The 25333-nt window shown below is 40.1% G+C and overlaps 1 protein-coding gene across 4 annotated transcripts in view; it reads left to right on the top strand.

The window, feature by feature from the left end:
- Window positions 1–25333, top strand: part of LOC136877428 (deubiquitinase OTUD6B) — a 114231-nt gene that overhangs the window by 38619 nt on the left and 50279 nt on the right. For all 4 annotated transcript variants that reach the window (XM_067151457.2, XM_067151455.2, XM_067151458.2 and 1 more), the window contains exon 5: window positions 20164–20383. In XM_067151457.2, the coding sequence (XP_067007558.2) occupies window positions 20164–20383 (220 nt within the window). The remainder of the gene's footprint in view (window positions 1–20163; window positions 20384–25333) is intronic.

Raw genomic sequence — 25333 nt, 5'->3', positions numbered from 1 at the left:
CCTTTTTTAAAAATGCAGTTCTTACAAGCAAAATTACTCAGTACCTATATCTCATCATTATTAGGATACCACATGTTTCTGAACGGTAAGTCTAGTATCTATATAACTTCTTCAGTCTATCCTAGTAATTTCTGGGGTTGCTGGAACCACCCAGGTTCATTTTGGTGTTGGCTGAGTTTTAAAGCCGTATGCCCTTCCTGACACCACGTGGTTTTTGAGATGAAAATCTCAACCCAGAACTGACTAGGATTTAAACTTGTCTCTTCTGGGTGGGAAGCCAGCGGCTATGCGACAGCTGATCACACCCCCAATGACAAATCTTTTAGCTGCTGCCCGCTTTTTACATTGCATATTTCTCTGAAAGGTATCGGACCACCAGTAGAACAAATTCCTCACTGAATTGTGAAATAATTTTCCTTTAATGGATAGCATTAGATTGGCTTTATCATTGGCATTCTAATATTTGACGTGAATCACATGCATTTAAATGAAACACTAACAGTGTAAAACATAACTGATAAACAAGTACATATAAGAATTGGAAAGGAAGAAACAAGTGTCAAATCTAGTTTTATATAGAGAGATAGAGGCCTGATGAAGCTGGGAAGCAGAAGCGAGCTCATCAGGGGCTGAGAAGAGATGGATGTAGAAGAACTGGGATTGGTGAGGGGAGAGTCCATCTATTCAAAGTTGGCAGTGTATGAATATGTGGAGGTTGTCCTTGTTCTCTTGTGTTTTCATGTTTGTCCTTGTGTCCTTTTTCCTGTTACACCCTTTTCCTACACTGACCTGTTGTTGTGTTTTCCTTTTCTTGTTTCTGTCTCTTTATGTAAAACTAGATTTGACACTTGTCTGTTCCTTATTGCCCATGTAGCTAAGATTTTTGAGAGAGTAGTGAAAGGAAAACTGAGGAGGAAGTTAGAAAGAGAAATGGAAGAAGAACAGTATGGTTTTAGGAAAGACAGATCAATGTTTGACCTGATCTTTACATTAAGGCATATGATGGAAAAAAGATGGAAGTTTGGAAAAGACGTAGTGATGACATTTATTGATGTTGAGAAAGCTTATGACAATGTGCCCAGACAGTGGGTATGGGACACATTAAGGAAAAAACAAGTTAAGAGAGTGGAAGTGCAAATGATAAAAGCACCGAGCTCGATAGGTGCAGTCGCTTAAGTGCGGCTAGTATCCAGTATTCGGGAGATGGTAGGTTCGAACCCCACTGTCGGCAGCCCTGAAAATGGTTTTCCGTGGTTTCCCATTTTCACACCAGGCAAATGCTGGGGCTGTACCTTAATTAAGGCCACGGTCGCTTCCTTCCTACTCCTAGCCCTTTCCTGTCCCATTGTCGCCTCGCCGTAAGACCTATCTGTGTCGGTGCGACGTAAAACAACTAGCAAAAAAAAAAAAAAAAGCTATGTACAAAAATTGTGTTAGTAGTGTGAAGACTAGTATAGGAAAAACAGAATGGTTTAAACTGGTCTTCGACAGGGAGGTGTACTACCCCCATACTATTCATCATAGTCATGGATGAAATTCATAAGAACATAAAACAGAGATTGGGAAGACAGGCAAGAAAAGCCATGTTGTTTGCAGATGATAGTTATATGGGGTGAGGATGAAACGGAAGTGCAAAAACAAGTAGATTTATGGAATCAAGAGATACAAAAATTTGGGATGAAAGAGAAAAGTAAAACAATAGTGATGACAAGGGGAAGGGAGAGGAAAGATAAAACTGAATGGTAAAATTCTGGAAGTGGTTAAAAGTTTCAGGTACTTGGGAAGTGTGATCACAGAAGATGGAAAGATAACCGAGGAAATTGGGAAAAGAATACAACAAGCAAACAACTTCTAGCAGAGTGTAAGGGGTATTTTGTGGAACCAAGATGTCCTGAAGAAATGTGAGAAAGTATTATATTCAACTTTTTATGAACCTATACTAAACTATGCAGCTGGATTGTAGACCACAACAAAACGAGAGGAGAGTAGAATACAGGCAGTAGAGATGAAATTCCTAAGAGGTATCAAGGGCAAGACCAGAAAGGATAGAATTAGAAATGAAGAGATAAGGAAAAGGACAGGAATCTTGAAACTTCAAGACAGAATAGAAACAACAAAGCTGAAGTGGTATGGGCATATGATGAGAATGGGAAAAAGAGAGAGTGCCAAAAAAGCTTTTTCAGAGAAGTTAATAGGAAAGGGACCACGAGGAAGACCCGAAAGAGGTGGATAGATTCAGTGTGCAAGTACATAGAGAAGAGGGGAGGAAAACCAGAAGATGTATTTTAAAAAGGAGAAGAGTGGTGGAGAGACAGGCAGCGATGGAGGTCCTTGATTCACAACCTCACCCAGTAAGCTGGAAGCGGGAAATGAAAATGATGATGATTGTTCCTTTCCAATTCTTATATTATTCCGTTTGTCCTGTGTTCCTGATTGTTTACCACCTGTGTATCTCTGTCTTATGTTTCTTCCTTTTTCCTGTTCTTATCCGGCTTTCTTATTCTACGCTTCCCACATAAAGACTGAAGTTCTGACGAGATGCCCCTCAGTGAGTGTTGATGCTCACCCTCCTGATGAAGCTAGGAAGCAGAAACAAGCTCATCAGGAGCTGAGAAGTAATGGATGTAGAAGAACTGGGATTGATGAGAAGAGAGCTTTTGCTTGTTTCTATCTCTCTATATAAGACTGACAAGCACATATGTGTATGTTAGTACTCAGGCATGTGAATAACCAGACTGAAATGTGAATTTGTACGTATTAGAGTGAAAAATACCTCCCTCTCTCATCACAAGCCCATCCATATTAGAAGCAACCTGTCTCATCACTCTGTAGGGATGTAGATTTCCAAAAGTAAGAATAAGGGTTGTAGAAGGTTCCTTCTTTTTTGCAGTTTTCGAAGCAAGTAATGAACCTTTTGATATTTGAATATTCTCGTTTATTGGAATCTCTGATGATATTCAGATAAGTTTGTTACCCTATGTAGATGCATAAAAGTGACTAAATAATAATAACGCAGAACAAAGAAAAATTACTTAAAAACAAGAAATAAATATAAAATATTGCTGAAAATGGCAAGAATGAAAAAATTACTTACAAGTAAAAAGTAGCAAAAAATGACAAAAAAAAACTTAATAAATAAGGTATTCTGTAATCAGGAGGTGATGATGAGGATTTATATACGAGTCTTACAAGGGGACCCACTTAGCCCCCCTCCTATTCAACATTGCTACATACGACGTGGTGCAGGCAACGAAGACAGAAGACGTAAAGTATACCTGTACGCGGATGATATGGCCCTGGTTTCAACATCGATCACTTCGCTACAAAAAGCATTCGATCACCTAGTTGACTGGGCGAATGAGAACGATCTCCATCTCAGCAGGCTGAAGACGGTGAAAATGACCTTCAAGAAAGGAGGACGGTAAGCAGCAGAGGACGTTTGGGCCAGCAACCATTAAGCAATGTGAACAGATTCAAATATCTGGGAATAACTCTTCAGGCACAGGGGAGAACATTTTCTGCACATGTTAAAGATAGAATGGCCGCATCTCTGATTGCAATAAATGATATCAGACATATCAGGAAGATTTCACTCTGAACAGCGATGGAACTATTTAAATTTAAGATCATACCTGTAGCTACGTATGGGTTACAGTTAATCTGGGAATGCCTTACAAAAGCGAACTTGAAGGACATCGAAAATGTTAAGGCCACGTATATGAAGCGAGTCCTCGGCGTCTTTAAATTTTCCCCGTCCAGATTAATCTACGAGTTGTGCAGCGAAACGATGCTTTTGGAAGATCTCCGCCTACAGCTTGGACTGCCATCCACACCAGCTTATGAAGAAATAGTCTCCGAACACCAGAGGAAAAAGAAAGACATCTGGATTGACGTCTACAGCACAGATGCGATGATGACAAATGACTGGAAGGAAGCGAACTACGAGCTGAGGCACCTCGTGGGAAGGTTCGCGATCCACGGCTTTCACTTCAAAGTCTGTTGCACGGATCGATTCCATGAACCATGTGAAGACTGTAGTTGTTCATTGTGTGGCAAGCTATGTGATCGATACCACGTGCAATTTTGTGAGAACTAGCATATGTCGCTTAAGAAATTCTGCTCGGAAGAGAGTTAATACTGTGCAGACTGAGAATTTTATTATTTGATGAAATTGTAATTTGTAATCATCTACTTTATACAGTATGTAAGTTTCTCTATGGCTATTGGCTGCAATAAACGTATTATTATATATGAGTTAGCAATGTGTATGTTGCACCAATTAAAAGATGATGTGTTATCAACATCCAAACCCTGATGATAATGTACTCTTGTTTAGGATACGTTGGGATTTACTATTATCCCCAAATGATGTACTTATATGTTACTGTGTAGTATATACTCCATGACAACTTGAACCAGTTTATTGTGGATAGAATTGATTGTTTTTTCATTGGTGGCACACGCTATCATTGGTATACTTGAAGCTGAGGTGCTTGACCAGTAAGGGAAGTACAGTATCAGTACTGAATAATGATGCAGGAGGTTTCTTACTAGGTAATTGTCATATTATTAGGACAGGCCTGCACAACTGGCTGATATTGGACAATGTGGATCTCATCCTGCCCAGGACAAGCTCGGGCCATTTCCTCTTGGTGTCGGTTTGCCTCTATGACTATATCCTTGCCTTCCTCACACCAATCGTAGTCCTTCCCGCTCTGCTGTCCGAATGCAAAATCTTTACAGTTTCTACCAAAGTTTTCCTAGAGAAAGATTCTTTTTTACTGTTTACTTTATGTCATACCGACACAGATAGGTCTTATGGTGACGATGTGATAGGAATGGGGAGGAAGTAACCATGACCTTACAGCCCCTGGTGTAAAAATGGGAAAGTACGGAAAATTATCTTCAGGGTTGCCAACAGTAGGGTTTGAACCTACTGTCTCCTAAATGCAAACTGATAGCTACAAGACCCAAACCGTGCAGCCGCTTGCTCGGTATTCTAGAGAAAGGTTTATGTGCTTACACAGACTGGCTACGAAAATCTGCAGTGTCTTCAGTGCGTTAGGTATTACATATGCTTGTGAACAGCTGTTTTCTAGAATGAAATTATGTAAAAGCCTTTCTTCCATGTTGGTCATTCAATCTAAAAAAACAGTCTTGAGACTAACCAGTGCGCTGAACCTGACTCCAAACATTGAAATACTCAACGAGAAAGATGACATGTCTGAAGGCTGCCCCAAATCATTGTGTCATATACATCATCATGTACAGGTCCATGGCTATATGATTAGTATGCTGGCTTTTGGTCCAAGGGGTCCGGGTTCAGTTCCTGGGCGGGTCGGAGATTTGAACCTTAATTGGTTAGTTCCTTTGATGTGATGGCTGGGTGTATGTGCCATCTTCAACATTAGAATTTATAGTAGGCAGGGCGCTATCTTCACAGACATGCAGGCAACCTATAGGCATCAATTTAAAAGACCTCCACTAGGATTCTCCAGAGGCCATAAACATTCATCATCACCATCATTGTCCATTTCCCTCATCCAGCTCCTGTCAGGTTGAGATGTTTATGGCAACTTTCCATCTTCCTCTCTCCTACTGCCATTGTTCTTCCTTAACTCTGTTCCAATCCCGGTTTCTTCTAATTATACTATTCTTCATCATTTTCAGCACGTTAGTCTGGATACCTCTTGCCCTCCCTCCTTCTATCTGGGTCTCCTATATCCGTTTTGGCATCCTTCCCTCTACATGTTATAATTCTCATGTTTTGGTCCGTATTGAAATGTACAATGAAGTCAAATAAATATTAAAATTTATTTATTCCACCTATTCAATACATAAATAGAGATTTTTATTAAGAAATTAAATCTTGAATAAAATTACAGGGACATGTTTCAGATTGAGATTAAGGCTGAAGATGCCATTAATTAAAGGGCGAAACATGTCCCTATAATTTTATTCAAGATTTAATTTCTTAATTAAAATCTCTATTTATCTATTGAATAGGTGGAATAAATAAATTTTAATATTTATTTGACTTCATCCTTCCCTCTTCCATACACTTAACATGTCTAAACCATCTAAGTTTATCACCCTCCATTCTGTCTGAAAGCTTTTCCGCTTTGATTTCTTTCCTAAGTCTTTATTTCTTACTCTGTTCTCTTTTTTTGCCTTTCTTATCACACTTTGTAACAATTTCATTTCTGACCTTAATTTTATTTCTACCGTTTTTTTGTCAGTGTCCATGTCTCTGCTGCATCTGTCAGAATTGGGCACACCAGAACCAGGTTTCTTATACTCTGATAGTCTCTGTTGAATTCTTTTACTAATCTGCATATCCAGCCCTGCATCCTGAATCAGTTTGCTTCCCAGGTACTTGAAGCTCTCCACAATTTCGATTTTTGTACCTTTATATTTCCTTTCCTCTCCCCTTACTCTTTTCATGTGCTGATTTTCATTCCATAATTTTCAATAATCTCACTCATTATGTGAAGTTGCCATTTTACTTTGCTCCCCACGCCACAATATCTCCTGGTTGTTTTTGTTATAAAAATACACGAGAGGCATACTATATTGTTTTACACTTTATTTTTTTGTATGACCGGGTATGGTTCACATTTTGCTTTTGAAGGTGGTGACGTGTAACTAATGTCTTGTTCCACCGTTTGGTAGCAGCACACACACAGGGGCCAACAAATGCACTCGTCATAGCCATTTCATAACAACAATGTCAGCATAGGAACAGACAACATGGAAAGCAACCATCAGGGACAGCGCTATACGACATGGTTCTTATGGAAAGAAGGCGTGACAGTTTACAACTGGGTGGTAGGTTGGAAAACAGGGTGCACTTCGGTGGACAAGGGAACCAGTTCTGAAAGGAATGTGACAGTGTCAACACTAGCCAACATTGCCCAGGTCGAACAGGCCATCCAAGGAAACAAATGCATCACATTTACGGAAATGGATGCAGTCACAGGAATTAGCCGAAACACCCTGCATTTGTTTCCTTGGATGGCCTGTTCGACCTGGGCAATGTTGGATAGTGTTGACACTGCACGGCCACTTACAGTTGGAGAAGGTGTCGTCCACGTGGGTGCCTAGACTCTTGTCTGCAGACAAAAAGCAGAGGCGTGGGGACGTGTGCAGAGAACATTTGCAACGCCATGATCAAGATCCAGCCGACTTCATGCCTGGCCCCACACTAGCCAAGAGATCACCACTGCCATTGATCAAATGGGATTCACGGTGCAGCCACACCCACCATACTCTCCCGACTTGGCACCAAGCGATTATCACCTGTTCGGGAACATGAAGAAACCTTTGCGGATTTTGCAGAACTGGACACAGTTGTCAAGGCATGGGTACGCAGCACTCCGAAAGAATTGTTTGAGGAAGGTCTGGAGAGACTGACACATCAATGGCAAATGTGCATACAGTTACAAGAAGATTTTGTTGAGAAGGTCGACGTAACAACTGATATGTAATGTACTTCATTTGGGTAGAAAAAAATAAAGTGTAAAACAATATAGTACAGCCTTCGTACAATAATATCATCTGCAAACATCATTACCTTCAGCTCCCTGTCCGCATATTTTACCTTAGTCTCCTTCACAATTTCATACAGAACCATTATTAATAACAGGGGTGAGAGCACACTTCATTGTTGAAGTCCAGTTTCATTCCAAAGTCACTCTGTTCTCCCCACATGTGTCTGGACACTTCTTCTTGAACCATTGGATGTTGGTTGTCATCAGAGCGATCTTGTTCTTGTTCTCAGCAACTCGGTAAAGAGTGGGGGTTTTGAGCCCATACCATTCTCGTAGATTCCATAGCCAAGATATTCTCCTCCTTTTCCTACCTCTCCTTCCTTCAGTTTTACCTTGAAAGATAAGCTGAAGGAGCATATATTTATCATTTTGAATTATATGGCCAAAGTGTTTAAGTTTCTTCTTTTTGATGTTGTACATGACCTATAGCTCTTTGTTCAGGCATTGGAGTACTTCATTGTTACGTATTCTGCCAACCCTTGATATTCTGAGCAGGCGTCGGTAGCACCACATCTCAAAGGATGAACGTTTTTAGGTGTTAGCATCCAAGTCTCTGCACCATAAAGTACGACAGAAAATACATAACACCAAATAAACGGAGATGGAGTCCGACCCCGTGGTGTAGGGGGCAATGTGCCCACCTGTCACCCGACGGCCCCGAGTTCGATTCCTGGCCAGGTCAGGGTTTTTTAATTGTAATGATTAATATCCCTGGCCTGGGGACTGGGTGTTTGTGACATCTTTAATCTTCCTTTCCTCACATACAACATTCCACATTACCGCCATTCCAATTACACACAGGTTCATACAATATGATGCCAGTAGGGGCAAAAGATCTACATGGGTCGACGCCCCGAACAAATAGCATTTATAAATAAAAAAAAAGGAGATGAAGATTGATCTTAAAGTCCCTGTTTCAGAGAAGATTGCTCATTCTCTGGAATGCAGTTCTTGCCTGTTCAATCTGGGACCTGATTTCAACAGCATTGTTCCAGCTGTGATCAAGTACGCTGCCAAGATACTTAAAATGTTGAACTTACTCCAGTGATGTGCCAGCTACTGTCAAGTTAACAGGTTGAATGACATGTTTATATATGACCATTTCTCTGGTCTTTTTCGTGTTTAAATGCAGACCTGCTGCAGCAATGTATTCAGCCACACAGTTTAGTAATGTCTGCAGATCTTCAGCACTTGTTGCAAGCAGAACAGTATTATCTGCATATTGCAAATTATTTATTGTGATCCCATTAACAATGATGCCCTCCCTATAATTTGTTTTCACCTGGCAAGTTGACTGTGCGATTAGGGGCGCACAGCTGTGAGCTTGCATCCGAGAGATAGTGGATTCAAACCCCACTGTCGGCACCCCTGAAGATGGTTTTCTGTGGTTTTCCATTTTCACACCAGGCAAATGCTGGGCCTGTACCTTAATTAAGGCCATGGCTGCTTTCTTCCCACTCCTAGCCATTTCCTATCCCATCGTCACCATAAGACTTACCTGTGTCGGTGTGACGTAAATCATCATTTTACAGATCCAGTTTGCCAGGTACTGTTGGCGAGCCTCTTCCATTCTGTCTTATTGAGATAAGTTCTGTTGTTAATGACGTCCTCTATTGCCGATCTACAGTGCCCATCCAGTGGGTTCTTGGTCTTCCTACCATCCGTTTCCCTGCCACTTGTTTCTCCAAGTTAACATATGCTGTCCTTGTTGGCTCCATCCTCATTACATTCCCGAACCACCTCAGCCTGGACATCCTGACCCGATCCAACAGTGATGTAACAATCCCAGCTTCCTTCCTAACCACATCATTCTTTAACTTGTCCAGTTTGGTTTTTTAAATTGTGGACCTAAGGAACTTCATCTCGGATGTCTGCAACCTTGATGAGTCTTTCTTAGTGAGGGTGCAGGTTTCAGTACCATAGGTTAAGATTGGTATGAAGTACTGATTGAACATAAACAGCTTTGATTTTGTTGGTACTTTGGGATCCCAGAGGAGTGTTCGTACTTGCTGGTAAAAGTGAGAGCTCTTCTGCACTCTATTTGCCACCTCCTTTGTGGCTAGTGTATCTCGAGATATTACGCTGCCGAGGTATGTAAAGCTTTCCACACTTTCTAATGGATGGTTTCCTAGCATGATGTTTGCTGGTCGTCGCTCTCTGTTTATTGTCATCACTACTGTTTTGAGTTTGCTTAACATTGAACTCCTGGAACTTAACCGTCCATTCATTGAGTCTCGACTGTACTTGTTCCTCAGTTTCTCCCCAGATCATAACATCATCAGTGAAGGCCATTGCATTTAGTTCACCAGAGTTTTTTTTATGTTCTTCATTATGTCATCCATGATGGTAATAAACAATAATGGGGATAGTGCACTGCTTTGCTGGATTCCACTTTCGCTTTTGAACCAGGATAAATGTCTGTCACCCAATCGCACACAGCTGGTACAGTTCTGATACAGCATCTGAACTTTCCTCACCAGTCCCTCTGGCTTATTCCTTTTTCTCAGGCGTTCCCATATCTTCTCTCTTGCAATGCTGTCATATGCCTTCTCAGTTTCAAGGAAAACCATAAACAGATCTTTGCCTTTTCCCCAATATTTTTCCGTTAACATACGGACACTGAAGATTAGGTCTGTTGTGGACCTTTTAGGCCTGAAGCCATACTATTCCTCTTCAAACTGTGGCTCTAAGATTACTCGCAATCTGCTCTAAGATTTTCTCAAGAATCTTAAGCCCATGAGAAAGGAGTGTTATTCCCTGGTAGTTGGAGCATTTTCAGCTATTTCCCTTCGTAAACAGGGGGATAATGACACCCTTGCTCCAATCAGTAGGTATCTTGCAATCTTTCCAAACTGCATTGAGCACTGTGTAGCCACTGTAAACCCCGGACTCCTGCTGCTATCATCATGTCCCTGCTGACTTCATCGATTCCTGGGGATTTCCCTTGTGGCATCTTCTTAAAGGCTGCTTCTGTTTCTGTCCCTGTAATGGGAGGTTCCTCTGTGCAGGTTTCAACAGCTGGTTCTTTTGTTCTCCGATCTGCTTCTGTCCTGTTCAATAGGTAATCAAAATGATTCCTCAGAACCTCTTTGATGTCCCCTTCTTTCCTGGCCAGATTTCCATTAAGATCCTCAATTGCTTTTATGGTTTCAACTGAATTCCTTTTGTTTTTGATCACTCTGAACAATAGTTTCATATTGCCTCTGCTGTCTTTCTTCAGTTTTGAGTAAATTTCTCCCAGCACTTTATCTTCTCCTCTTCTACTACTCTTTTAACTCTCAATTTCTTGTCCCAGTAAACTTGCTCGAGATCTCTGATCTTCCCGTCATCCCTTACCTATTCTGACTTGGATTTCTCTCTATGTCGTTCTTTTTGTGCTATGTTCCTTTCCTGTATTGAGGATCTTACTCTTTCATTCCACCAGGATGTCTCTTTTTCCCTTACTCTCGCACTTATCTTCCCGCAAACCGCTATTGCTTCTTTTATCAAGATGTTTTTAAATCTTGTCCACTCTACCTCACCACTCTCCACTTCTTCTGTAGGCAGTTGTCCTCTTATATGGTCCTTTTTCCAATCTGTTGTAGTTCCCACACCTTAATCTTAGGTAATTTCCTGGTTGTTATCTTTGGTACATTAATGTCTTTCAGATCTGCTTACTAATAACTGGTGGTCGCTATTGAGGTTCTCACTTGGAATCACCTTGACATCAGTCACAAGTCTACTTCTTTCTTTATCTGTAATGACATATTCAATGACCATCTTGCTCTTTCCATCCCAGCTGTAACGGGTAATCTTATGACTGACTCTTTTGTTGAACCAACTGTTTTTTACTACTAAACAGTTTGTTATGCAGAAGTCTAGGAGATGTTCCCCTTCTGAATTCCTTCTCCCATAGCCATGTGGTCCCATCACCTTCTCATAGCCATTCCTGTGCGTTGAGGTGCATACACTTGCACCAGTGTCAGCTTCTTTTTCCCAAGGTGAACTGTTGCCTTTATAATCCTCTCATTGATGCACTGGATCTCTGTAATACCATCTAACTCTTTAGACAATATCAATCCAACTCCATTTCTCATCTCTCTGTTGTTACAATTCCAATAGAGGGTATAGTTTTTCTTCAACTCTTTCTTCCCTTTACCTTTCCATTTAGTTTCACTCAGTCCTAGGATTGATATTTTCCTTCTCTCCATGATGTCCACTAACTCTTCACATTTCCCAGTCAAACTCAGTGCATTGATTGTTCCTATTTGAGTGTGTTGTATTATCTGGGGTTGTTGCACAATCGCAAGGCTTGGCCCATCATCAGGCTGTAAGCCAAGCCATCATCATCATCATCATCATCATCATCATCATACCTGGCATGGGTCTTCGGGTGCTGTTATCTACTCCAAGTTCTTTGTTTGCATCCGAGGCTCGTATAAGTGTTGAAAGTGATTGTAGTTACTCTCCAACTGACTTGCTAGGCCTAATGTTAGAGAAGATTTTCTGTCAGGGTTATCTCCCTTAGCCTTTAGCAGTCCCCTGCCACATCCACATCTGCAAGGCAACAGCTTCCAGTTGAATTTATTTGTCATTTCCTACACAAAGGCTTCAACAAATCCCCTAAGGGTGAACTCTTCTGCCCATAGCCATTGGTTCTCCCTTAGTTTTTCAAGTTTGGTAACAGCTGCCCAACCCTCGACCAGACAGTCGCAGGTAGTACTGTCTACTGTCGCATATGGTAGCAGGATGTATCTGACCTGACTGCGATGTAAAACAAATTGTAATTTGTTTTCCAAATCCTTCCCATGCATTACTTTACATACCTTTGTTCTGGTTACACTATCGTAAGCCTTTTCTAAGTCAAGGAATGTCATCACCATATATCTTCTGTATTCCCAGTCTTTTCCATTAACTGTCTCATACTGAAAATGGGGTCTAGCGTTGATCTCCTATTTTGAAAGTCATATGCCCGGTTTCTGGAATGGTGATATATCTGTCCAGTAGCTGTTGATTTGTTACGGCTTTTGACTCAATAAATCATCGCTGCGTTGCACAGCAGCTGCTGCACAGTTAGTTGCTAACTTATCAAACTGATAACTATTGGTTCATTGATCAAGTTTCATAAATACACACTAGATGCCAGCATTCACAGTGCTTTGTTTTTGTGCATTAGTGTGTTCCCTAGACTGTCAGATGCATGCGCACAAGTAATGCATCGCATTTGAGCTTTTCTTGCAGCTCCTATTATCTCCTCTTTGCCATGCAGCAAGAAATTGGTATTCAACTAATTCCTGCAGATGTGTCAGTTTTTTTGGTGTTTAAGGACAGTCAGAAGAATTTGAGATTGTTTTAGGATTTCTTATGAAATATGCACACCATCAGCTCGTCATGCATGATCCATTTTGCACTGAACCTTATAAATATACCATATCTAGTCCCTGTTATTCCAAAATATGAATATTATTTGACCAGAGTCATACGATAAATATCAAGTAATTAATATAATTACAGTATATAACCTGTTAGTTTCTTGTAATGTAATATTGTTAATTTAAAACAATCCCATCATAAAAGTATATGCTCACTGCCAATGCTAGTAGGCCTGCAGTAGACCTACTACGATAAATGTGTAATTATCTGTTATACTCATTTACTTGTACCAGTGCTTTTATGGACACGAATGCAGTCACAGATACAAATATGATAAGACTAAGTAGTATTAAAGGGTATCGTAATTAATATTTGATCAACAGGGAACAATGGAAAATTATTCGTCATAGGACGCAAATTGTCACCTATTATCCCAACTGTAATGACAGTACTGTATATTTGTTTAGCCTGTATCTGCCTTTGAATTCATTTTCACTATACTTCATTAGAACATTAGGCCGACGATGATTGTGGTTGTTCTAGAATGTTGACCATTTCTACGATTTCTTCATCAGAAAAAGATTAGAAAGCCATCGAAAATTTTAACAGACACAATATTAGCTGCTGATACTGAAGTACTGTGCACGCGTCCACCAAGTTAACAAATACGTATCTCCTGCTCAGGGCCCTCTAAGTTAGCAGGCGATTTATTGAACCAATAGATGTTTGTGCAACGCCAAAACGCAAGTTAACCTTTCAATACCGCTCTAGGTTCTGTATCTCATTTTCCCAGAAACCGGCCAATATTGCTCTTCTTGTAATTGTAATTGTCCATAATTGTCATTCCCTTTCAAAAATTTGTGCTACCTGAGATATGAAATATGAGTTTCCACTTCTTCCGTTGTCATTCCACTCTCAGATTGCTTCCTTACATTCTGGCTCTATTATCACATCTACACCTCTTTTCATGTTCAGGAATTCATCAAAGTAATGCTTCCATCTTTTCCTTATCTCCTATGGTTGTGTTATCTCTCCTTCCCCTGTTGCCTGCTTTGTGTAGACTCATTCTTTTCTTTTCCCTCCTACAAGTCCATATAGCATCGTTTTACCGCTATACAGATCCTTATCCAACTTTCACATAAATCCTTCCCAGCTTTTCTTCACTTACTACTTTCTTGCACCTTCCTTTTATTTCCTGATACTTTCTTCCATTTTATCCCTATTCCATAATTGTCATGCTTTCTTCTTATGTTTCACTGCCATGGGATCTCTCACTCTTTCAGTTGTTCTGCCACAAGCACTCTGCACAGCTTAAAAATGCCTTCTTGAACGTGTTCCATTCCATTCCACTTCCACACTCTCCACCTCAGTTCTGGGTACATGTTGTTTCCGTTCATTTTGGAATTTTTCTTTTACTTCCATATCATTTAAATTCTATACTTTCATTTTCTTCTCTCATTTCTTTCATTTTCATTATTTTTACGACCACTATTCTATGGTCTCCATCAAAGGCTACTTCTGGCAAGTCTGTTACATCTAACAACTGTCTACGATTTATTCTGTTGGGAATGATCTACGCTACAGGTCTGGCACTACTGCCATCACACTGTAGAATGCATTCATGTTGCCCTCTGTGGTCCAGGTCAATGACTATTTAATTCTTACGATCGCATTGTGCTTAAAATAAACTTTTGACGTATTAGGTTGTGTTCAGTACATGTAGTACATATTGAAGAAATGTTAAATACAGAACAAAAATGGCCAACCCACAATCTCCCAATTTCTGGTCAGTTGTTCTACCAATTAGGCTATGGTGGCCTAGGTCTTATTTGTTCTGTTGAAAAGAATCCAAGTTACAGGTCTGGCACTACTACTGTAGATAAATATGACCTAGGTCTCCATAACTGATTGGATTGAGCAACTGAAGTAAAATCAGGAGGTTATGGGTTCTAATTCCTCTAGTATCCAGGTGGCCATTTTTGTTCTTTACTTAATATCTCCTCACTATATACTATGTACTGAATACGACCTAATATGTTGAAAGTTTATTTTTAATAATAATATCCTAATTTATCATTTTTATCTCGTGATTGTTCTTAATTGGTATGGAACCTGTCATAATGTTGTGTTACCCTCCAGTCTTCTTAAGTATGTTGCCAATGTTCACGGTATGCAGAAAAATTAAATCTGCTACTGTTTTAAGTACACTGTTACATACATACATACATGGCCTGAAAACAGACCGATGTAAAGATAGTTTCGTCTGGGAGCTGACTTCCTTCTTACAGAATACTGCTGATCGCAACTGCGAGCTTACTGCATTAGGTTTACTACACCTTGATTCAATCTCACTTACTATATTACCATCCTGGGAGAACACACAACCTAAATACTTGAAATTATCGACTGTTCTAGCTTTGTATCACCAATCTGACATTCAATTCTGTTGAATTTCTTACCTACTGACATCAATTTAGTCTTCGAGAGGCTAATTTTCATACCATACTCATTGCACCTATTTTCAAGTTCCAAGATATTAGGCTGCAGGCTTTCGGCACAGTCTGCCATTAAGACCAAGTCGTCAGCATAGGCCAAACTACTTACTACATTTCCACCTAACTGAATCCCTCCCTGCCATTTTATACCTTTCAGCAGGTGATCCATGTAAACTACGAACAGCAAAGGTGAAAGATTACAGCCTTGTCTAACCCCTGTAAGTACCCTGAACCAGGAACTCATTCTACCATCAATTCTCACTGAAGCCCAATTGTCGACATAAATGCCTTTGATTGATTTTAATAATCTACCTTTAATTCCATAGTCCCCCAGTATAGTGAACATCTTTTCCCTCGGTACCCTGTCGTATGCTTTCTCTTGATGTACGAAACATAAACACAACTGCCTATTCCTCTCGTAGCATTTTTCATTTACCTGCCGCATACTGAAAATCTGATCCTGACAGCCTCTCTGTGGTCTGAAACCACACTGGTTTTCATCCAAATTCCTCTCAACGATTGATCGCACCCTCCCTTCCAAGATGCCAGTGAATACTTTACCTGGTATACTAATCAATGAGATACCTCGATAATTGTTGCAATCCTTCCTGTTCCCTTGCTTATAGATGGGTGCAATTACTGCTTTTGTCCAATCTGAAGGTACCTTACCAACACTCCATGCTACTTTTACTACTCTATGAAGCCATTTCATCCCTGCCTTTTATTTTTTTTTCTAGGGGCTTTACGTCGCACCGACACAGATAGGTCTTATGGCGACGATGGGATAGGAAAGGCCTAGGAGTTGGAAGGAAGCGGCCGTGGCCTTAATTAAGGTACAGCCCCAGCATTTGCCTGGTGTGAAAATGGGAAACCACGGAAAACCATCTTCAGGGCTGCCGATAGTAGGATTCGAACCTACTATCTCCCGGATGCAAGCTCACAGCCGCGCGCCTCTACGCGCACGGCCAACTCGCCCGGTCCTACCATTTTAAGTACACTGTTAGTGGATTTAAAAGATATAAATGGCTGGAGTGCCAGGAGTAGTATGTCAATCACTTCAGATAAATACCAAGTTATGAAAGTCCATTAATGTAGAACTGTGCGTATTCATCTGACCTATTTGAAGAATTTGTTTGATATCTCTCACTTATTTTGGCCCCTTTTCACAGAATATCACTGTCGTACATTCCACTGTTAGGAGGATTCATTGTAAGAGGATGAAGTCTGACCTAGCTCCAATGGTGAAGCTATTAGCTAATGAATGGATAGGCAGGAAATCTTACCTTACCATTTCTTGCAGAGTAGTTCCACACATCGAGTTTTCTTGGTTGCAAAATGGTCAATCACACGGTCCTTCAATAGTTGATCACTCATAAATTCCTTCACAAGCTTTTTCTTGATAGAAATTGTACTAAGACTGCTGAGTCTTTTTTGTACATTGTATTATGCAAGTATGTTTTTATCCTCTTCAGAGTGCTCATACTCCTTTCAGAGGAAGCCATAGTCACAGGAAATGTTTATATTAAATGAATCAGTTTTGACACTTCCACATGCACTGGTTCAAGGTCATTGAGAACAATATAATATAAAAGATTTTGAGGGGACAAATGTTTTTCTAATCAGAATAAATGTTAATCAATTCATTTTCCAATCTTTCTCTATTAAAATAGAGGTAAATGTTCATAAGACTGTTTTGTTTAATAGCAAGGAAGCTCTCTTTGTAAACTTTGAAGTGAGTTGGATCCAACAACTCAACAAACTAGATGCTTTCAAAATTGCCATACCGTATTTCCATTTGCATAATTAAGGTGTTAAGAACTTCATATGTTAACATTTTGAGCATTTGGAATGTCCTGTCATCTACATTTATCTCACTATTTATATAGTGACATTTTTCAATGCAAGAGGATACCGGGTTTTCTGATTATGTGTCATTGAGGATACTAGTGGTTTTTCTAATTTCAGTATTGCACAGAATTACACTGTATAAATAAAAATTCCTCTATAGAGACAGAACAAATAAATGGGCCTTCTTGAGTATGTTAAGCAGCCCAATATCAGAATTGTACAACTCACTGTCCCAACCCTCATCATTCTCTGCAGTGTCTTCAAAAACCTGTCTTAGATCATCATAGTGTGAAAATATTGTGTGGACTGCTCTGGAATGAAAGCTCCAACGGGTAGTGCATGCTTGTGGAAGTCTAAATCCTTTGGATTCCAGATGATAAGCTCTTTTTGAGGATCTACTAAAAATGAATGAAATGCTGTCAGATGATGAATGAAGAGCCTGACTGATTTTATTGTTGTGGAGCAATGGAGATGAACAAGGTTTAACTTGTGGGCATAGCAGTATAGAAATATCATCCTTGGGCAAACTTGTTTAACGTAATGCTGAACACCCCCATGCTTTCCTGCCATTGTGGAGCGCCCGTCATATGTTTGACATACAACTTTATCAATTTACTCCCCACTTTCGCAGAATATCGACAATTAATTCTGATGCAGTCTTATCAATTGAAACATCATAAAAGCCTATGGATCTTTCTATGGGACCCTATTTTGTGCAGAACTGGACTTGCGATCTATTTGATACATCTAAGGTCTCAACTGCCTGAATACCAATAAAATCACAAGAATTTAACTCTGCTTTGATTGTCTCCTGACTTATGGCAGATACAGACTCAATTAATTCATTCTGTATTTCGCTTGATGTGCCTATAAAACCCGATGTGGTGGACTGGAGATGATCTTGAATATACTGTTCCTGTTTTGAAAGAAAATCTAACAACTCTAGGCCCTGTTGATCGAGTCTTCCCCTTCAAAATGATCTTGAAATCCAAGCTCGTGTTTCCCAAGAAAACACACAATGTCAACAAGTCTCTCAACAACAAGCTGATTTTGTTTCACAACTTTGTTATATTTCTCGGCTTGAATTCTTGCACCTTCAAATAAAGAATGTTCTATCCTCCAGTGCCCCAGTAAAGAGAATCTCTCTTCATTCTGAATATGTTTATTTGAATGTTAATACTTCTCTGCTTTTCTAAGAAAGTTTTTTGTAATAATTACCCCATTTGAAGTCCATTCCTTTCCACCATCAAACAAAACACACACATAACAAAAAAGCTTCTTGTTTTCAAAACACGCGGTTAATCATGAATATTGTGTAGACCAAGAAAATTGAAATGTTCTCGCAACGTTACCATCAAAATACTTAATTAGGCATACATCTTTTGTTTTTGGCTTCACACTTCTCTTTCAGGATGAGAATGGTTTACATTTTAAAGAGTTCAAAAGACTCGTTAAGTTCCCGTAGGGGCCTACTTCACTCATTATTTCAATGCGAATTTCAACCAGATGGTCTTGTTTTACACAACTAACAGAAACTCAGAATTTCACTTTGTTATTTCCATGTCTGAATTGTCGCAAATAATGCCTATAATGCACCCATTTCCTACTAATTCAAAAGAATAGCACACAATTAACAATACGGCATTTAATTGTCGCCTTCGCACTGGGAGTTTCTAGGCCTACACACTCAAATAACAGAGGAAGCATGCTTCATTGGGGCCTAGACCTTGCAGAGAGAGGAACGCAGGAGGTATCCTAACTTCCCTCCACCACCCTGCTCCCAATATCAAGCTGACGGAACACAAACAAAACAAAAAGTCCTGGATGACTCAAGTTAAGACCTTTCTCCCTGTCGGAACAAGTAGTCTGCTGTCGCCATCTGGCGGGCAGTCAGAGAAGCACATGATCCGCTGTCATCATGTAGCACATATCAAATAAAGATTATTGTCGTTTTAGTACAATAACAACAGCAGATAAATTTGTTACGATATTTAATCATATTTCTTAGGGTAGGTATTGCCTCAAGTGATTCCAAGTAGTTTCGCCACTGCATAGTTCCTCCCTTTCATTCACACATTTGCTTATCAAATTATATTGTAATGTAGAGAAACCAAATTCAGGAGAACTTTATTTGCTCATTCAGGTATTGTCTAGCAGGGCTTTCAAAAGCCTAGTAAAGGTCTGGTCTGAAGTCTCACAAATGCTTCTCTTTTATAATATCTTTTTCTTTTGCTAATGGCTTAATACCACAGTAACTCAGGTTTATGGTGACAGTGGGATTGAAAAGGTCTAGGACTGGGAAGGAAGTGGCTGTGGCCTTAATTATTGTACAGCCCCAACATTTGCCTGATGTGAAAATGGAAAATCACAGAAAAACATCTTTAGGGCTGCTGATGGAAGTTTAAACTCACCATCTCTTGCATGCAAGCTTACAACTACTTGGCCCCATCATTCAGGCAGCTTGCTCAGCTGCGTGTGTACTGTTTACAATGTCTATATCCCTAGCATATTATATTCTTGATCACTTTTACTTCTACTGAGCAAGTTGGCTGTAGAGTATAGATTGTGTGGCTGCATTTGAGAGACGGTGCGTTCAAGTCCCATCGTCGGCAGCCTTGATGATGTTTACTATGTTTTCCACTTTCTCACCAGAAAAATCCAGCCCTATATCCTAATTAAATCCATGGTCACTACCTTCCAAATCCTAGCACTTTACCACCCTCATGGAAATCTTTTGGATGTTGGTGTGACATTAATCAAGATGACAGAAAATAACAAAGACAATATTTCTCTATTATGCACCATAATGTTTTATTAGTAGATAGATATTTGTATTCTGAATGAATGTCAATATGGCTAATTATTGTATTATTCTAGGATTGAGAGTATGTAATATAATGTTGAACTTATGTTTGCAGTTTGTATTCTGCAGTAGATTACCAACTGAAGTATGTGGACAGAAGTGAGATGGGCATTGATAGACTTCGTTCTTTGACAAGTCAGTACTTACTGGGACATATGTCAGATTACCTTCCATTTCTTAGCCATCCAGAATCTGAAGAGCTGATGACTATTGAACAGTATGAAGAGTACTGTCAGAAAGTAGCAAATACTGCAGCCTGGGGTGGAGAAGTAGAAGTAAGTTATCAACCTTTGTCAATAGTTAACTTTCTTTGCTTCAGTAAGTTACTTTCTTCAACTATTATTCTATATTTTTATTGTTCTGAATAAGGCTTATCGGGCTGTTAAACTGAGAAGTAAACCAGAAGGAGACATAGTATGGTAAACACTCCCACTGGGAAGTACTTCCGAGAGGAGGAACTACTGTGTTTACTCATATACCCCATGCCTCCATATTATTGTATATCCTAAATTTCTGAATCTCATCTCAGGTAACATAATACAGTATTGTATGTATACTGTATAGCAGGGCCTCTCAGGGTGCATGCGCTTGGTGGATGCACTGTGCACGGTGCAAAAGACGACTTTGCTTGGTTGACCAGAGTGCAGACCCCCACTCCTGGATTTGGAGCAACAGAGCTGTCTCTCTCTTTCCCCACGCCTGTCTCGCCCGCTCCCCCTGTCTCCCTCTTCCTCACTTGCTCCGTAGCGCTCCAAATCCGAGCTGAGTTGAACCGAGCTTAGCCGAGTAGCCCAGAGACAAAGCTTTGGTCCGAGCCGAGCAGGACCGATGCACTGTGCACAGGAACTTTGTGCCGCTGTTTGCACACGTAAGATTTTGGGCATTTGAGAGGCCCTGCTGTATAGTATTTGATTTTAAAATACCAATTTTATAGCCTGAAACATTTAAACTATTACATGTAATTGAAAAGTATACAGTGATCTTCATCAAGTTGAAGCTTCCATGGTTTACTATTATGTTCTTTGTCCAGCTTGGACCACATTGTAGTTCTATGTACAATATGTACAGGTTAGCCTACCTAAATTTTGAATACATTACACTACAGGTAGATTTAATTCCAGCTGTATTGTTTTACCTAACCTGTTTAAATTAGGACAAGCCTAAGTGCAGTTGAGAATTGTACTGTACTGGTACCAGGGTTATTTTATTGGACAGTATCTAGCCTGCTATATTTGTGTTTTATTCTCATGTACGGTAACCCCTTTCAATATTTCAGCATTTAACTAACTGCAGTTTACATTTCTATTAGAGCATAGTCGGATAAAATAGTAATTATAATAATCTGTGTGTATATTTAGCTTTGTTGTGTAATCCTTGAGCAGTTCTTCCGAATTTCAACATTTAATGGAAATTTTCATTTCTGTTTCTGTGTAGCAGGCCTAATAACCTTTTGTGATTAGGATACGTTTGAATGCAGTTTAGAATTATTGTAGTGTATTGTAGTAGTAGAAATTAGCATGCTTGTTTTATTATAGCAAAATGTGTAGGTGGTAGGGGAAATATATCTTTAGAAATTTGGCTCTTACTACAATTCTATTGTAGTTAGGATAGGTTTCACTACATTTTAGAATTGTAGCATAACTACCTAGACAGTATCTTGCTTGCCTTTTCTGTTTGCAGGTAGTAGTAGTAGTAGTAGTAGTAGTTTTTTGTTATGGCAGGGGAAAATCTTTTAAAGACACCACTCTGTGTGGGAGTTGGATTTCCACCAACTAAAAACCCCTGCCCTCTTCACTCAATCCATTCTGGAACTGCTTGTCGGCATGACATCAGAATGGAGTGATGTATATTATTAAGTTCTTCCTTTGTCTTCTTTTTCCTTCATCCCCATAATGCTTGTCGCCATTGCCTTTACTTTGTTCCAGGCAAATGGGCTCTCTAACATAATCTGAACCAGATTCCCTGGCGTGAGTCGTCGGCCAAGTTGTTGGCAGGCTTTCCTTCGTTCTTCTTCCCATCGAACACAGTAGAAAAAAGTGTGTTCTACTGTATCCCTTTCAGAACAGTACCGACAACCATCTCCCTGCGTCTTTCCCATCTTCATGGCGTATATGCCGAATCTTCCATGTCCTGTCAGGATCTGCGACAGATAGTAATCTACCTGCCGATATCTACATTTAAGCCAGTCTCCTATGTCGGGTATTAGCTTTTTTGTCCATTGGCCAACATCGGTTGTGCCATCCCATCGGTCTTGCCAGTCTAGTAAGAGTTGGTTCCTCAAGGCTTTCTTTTCTTCAGCAGATATAGTCGCACCCCTTTCATGCCAAAGTTTTCTCTCTATAACGAGGAGGTCAATGGGAATACTGGCAGCTACAACTTGTAAAGCTGCTGTCGAAACAGTTCGATATGCACAGGTAACTCTGAGTAGCATTTTCCTCTGTACTCTTTCCATAGCTCTTCGGTGAATCTTCCTCCTGAGTGTATTGTGCCAGATAGGTGCAGCATAAAGTAAAATGGAATATACTGCAGAGCACATAATCTGTCTCTTAACTGTTCTTGGTCCCCCGATGTTAGGCATAAGTCTGGCTAATGCCGATGCCTTCTTCTCTGCCGTTTAGGTTACTGCCTTCACATGTGCACCAAATGTGCAATTCCTGTCAATAAGAACCCCAAGGTATCGTACAGACTTCCCTGGGATAATCACTGTATCATTTAATAAGAAACGGACATTTTTCCAATTCCTGGAACCTTTCAAAATTACAGCCTCAGTCTTATGTGGAGCCAATCTTAATTTATTATTTACCATCCAAAGGTTAACTCGTCTCAGTGATTCATTTACTCGGAAGGTCAGTTCTTCTACATTCTCTGCTATTACCACTATTGCAAGGTCATCTGCATAACCAATAGATGTTGTCCCTTTTGTCAGCTGCAGGCGTAAGACACCATCGTATAGAATGTTCCACAAGGTGGGTCCTAGAACAGATCCCTGTGGAACGCCAGCACTCATTTCAAGGTCTTCTAAATCATGAAGTCGTATTCTTCATCCTTTGAAGTACTTAACGATTATTTGTTGTAGATACCAAGAAATGTTCATCCTACGAAGTTCTCTCAAAACAATGCTCCAAGAGGCAGTGTTAAAAGCATTTTTGACATCTAGCATTATCAAGGCAGCCCATTTCTCACTGCTTTCTGCCTGTATTTGAATCACCCTCTCAATAGCTTGGGTTGTGGTTCTACCCTTTCTAAATCCAAACTGGTTCGAAGAAAGTCCTCCCTGTTGTTAAAGTTCTTTCTCCAGTCTAGTTTTAATCAATCCTTCGTAAAGTTTGCTCAAGGTGTTTAATAAGCAAAGTGGCCTGTACGCTGATGGATCTAATGATAGTTTCCCTGTCTTCAATAACAGCACTAGCTTGGCTACTTTCCACTCATCGGGGAATTCACGCTTTTTTAATAAATCATTGAAGACTGATAAGATCCAACCGGGTGCCACCTCAACTGCATACTTGATGGCTTCTGGTGGGATTCCATCTACACCTGGTGCCTTACCAGTCTTCGTATTGCGTGCTACCTCTTGTAACTCAACCACAGTAAACGGTTCTGCAACACAAAAATCTGATTCCGTTTCAGGTCTGTCATTAGTACAAGGGAACAACTCCATTGCTATGGCTTTCATTCTATCAGCTGGGAGCTGAACTGGTACCCTGTTGATTATCGACCGGTCACTATCTTATATCCCGCCCCCCAGATATCACTGTCTAGATCTTCGCATAGCTTTTGCCAGAGATTTCTCTTAGAATCCTTTATTAGCTTCATTAGTTGCCTCTTTGATGCCTTATAGTCAGCTTCTAATCGTATTAAGTTGACCTGGCTGATTTTTTTCCTAGATCTTGTAAGAATTCGTCTCTTGCGATTGCAGTCTTTCCTTTGCATGTCTATTTCATTGTTCCACCAGTAAGGGACTCGTGTTTTATATTTTGTTGATCCCCTCAATTGGCTGGTCCTACAAGCATCTTTAAGAGCAGTAGTTACATCTTTTAGAGTATGTTGCACTGTATCTACAGTTTGTGACATCCACTCGATTGCAATTTTAAAAGTTTCCAAATTATAGTTCCACACCGTTTTCGTGATATCATTAAGCTTCTTCGATCCCTTAACTTGAAAATAAATAAAACGATGGTTGCTGAGAGATTCATCTTCCATAACTTCCCAGTCAACAATGAATGATGCTATACCCTGCGTTGAGCAGGTGACGTCTATGAAAGACTCTGAGTTCCCTCTGGAAAAAGTTGGTAAGATTCCAGTGTTATGAACCACCAAGTCTAGGGTCGCTATCCATTCTGCCCAATATTCTCCCCTACGATCTGCAGTTGGTGCCCCCCACAGAGGCGACTTGACATTTAGGTCTCCGAGAATGATAGATTCAATACCTGACGCCATACAGTCCTGAACTATTACATCTACTTCAGCTTCGAAAATATCAAAAGGGATGTTAGGAGAGATATAACAACAATAAATCTGATATTGCTGAAGTTGAATACACAAATATCCTTCTTCTGCCCTTATGCTTTGCACCTCCAACTTATCATTTAAAAAATATGCAGCTACATCACATCTTTTGTCCGTGAACCAACCACCTTCAGCTACTCGCCTTCTGTTTGGCTCGCCAACAAGCACTAAGTCTACTTTCTTTTCCAAGGCTGTCGCATACATAATGTCATGACTGTCGGATTTCCTCATGAGATTCACCTGCAGTATGTCCATTATTGGTCGTTTAAATTCAACTTCCTTGCCTCTAATATTAGCTTCCTGTAAGTAGGGCATTTCATTTGATCTGAGCGGTGGCCCTCCACTTGGCACATGGTGCAAAATGAAATGTTCTCACAATCCTTCGCCAAATGGCCTTCTTGTCCACAATTTAGACAGCTCCGTGACCGGTCATCCTTAACGTCGCAGTGTGGCGCTTTATGTCCAAATCCAAGACATTTAAAACATCTTGCAACTGTTACTCTTTCCTTCACCATACAGGTTGCCCATCCCACATTTATCTTCTTTTTCTTTAACAGTATTTTTGATGGTTCCGTTGGCAAGATTACGGTAGCATTCAGATTTCCAAACCTCCCCGGTCTTACGGACGTAATATTGATCTGAGATTCTTCAACAGCAACTTCTAAGGAAAGTGCTGCTTTAAGATAGTTTTCATTTAAATCCGGATCCATACCGTACAC

The sequence above is a fragment of the Anabrus simplex genome, chromosome 7 (assembly GCF_040414725.1).
Source record: "Anabrus simplex isolate iqAnaSimp1 chromosome 7, ASM4041472v1, whole genome shotgun sequence".
NCBI lineage: Eukaryota > Metazoa > Arthropoda > Insecta > Orthoptera > Tettigoniidae > Anabrus > Anabrus simplex.
This window is presented reverse-complemented; position numbering and strand designations above follow the sequence as displayed.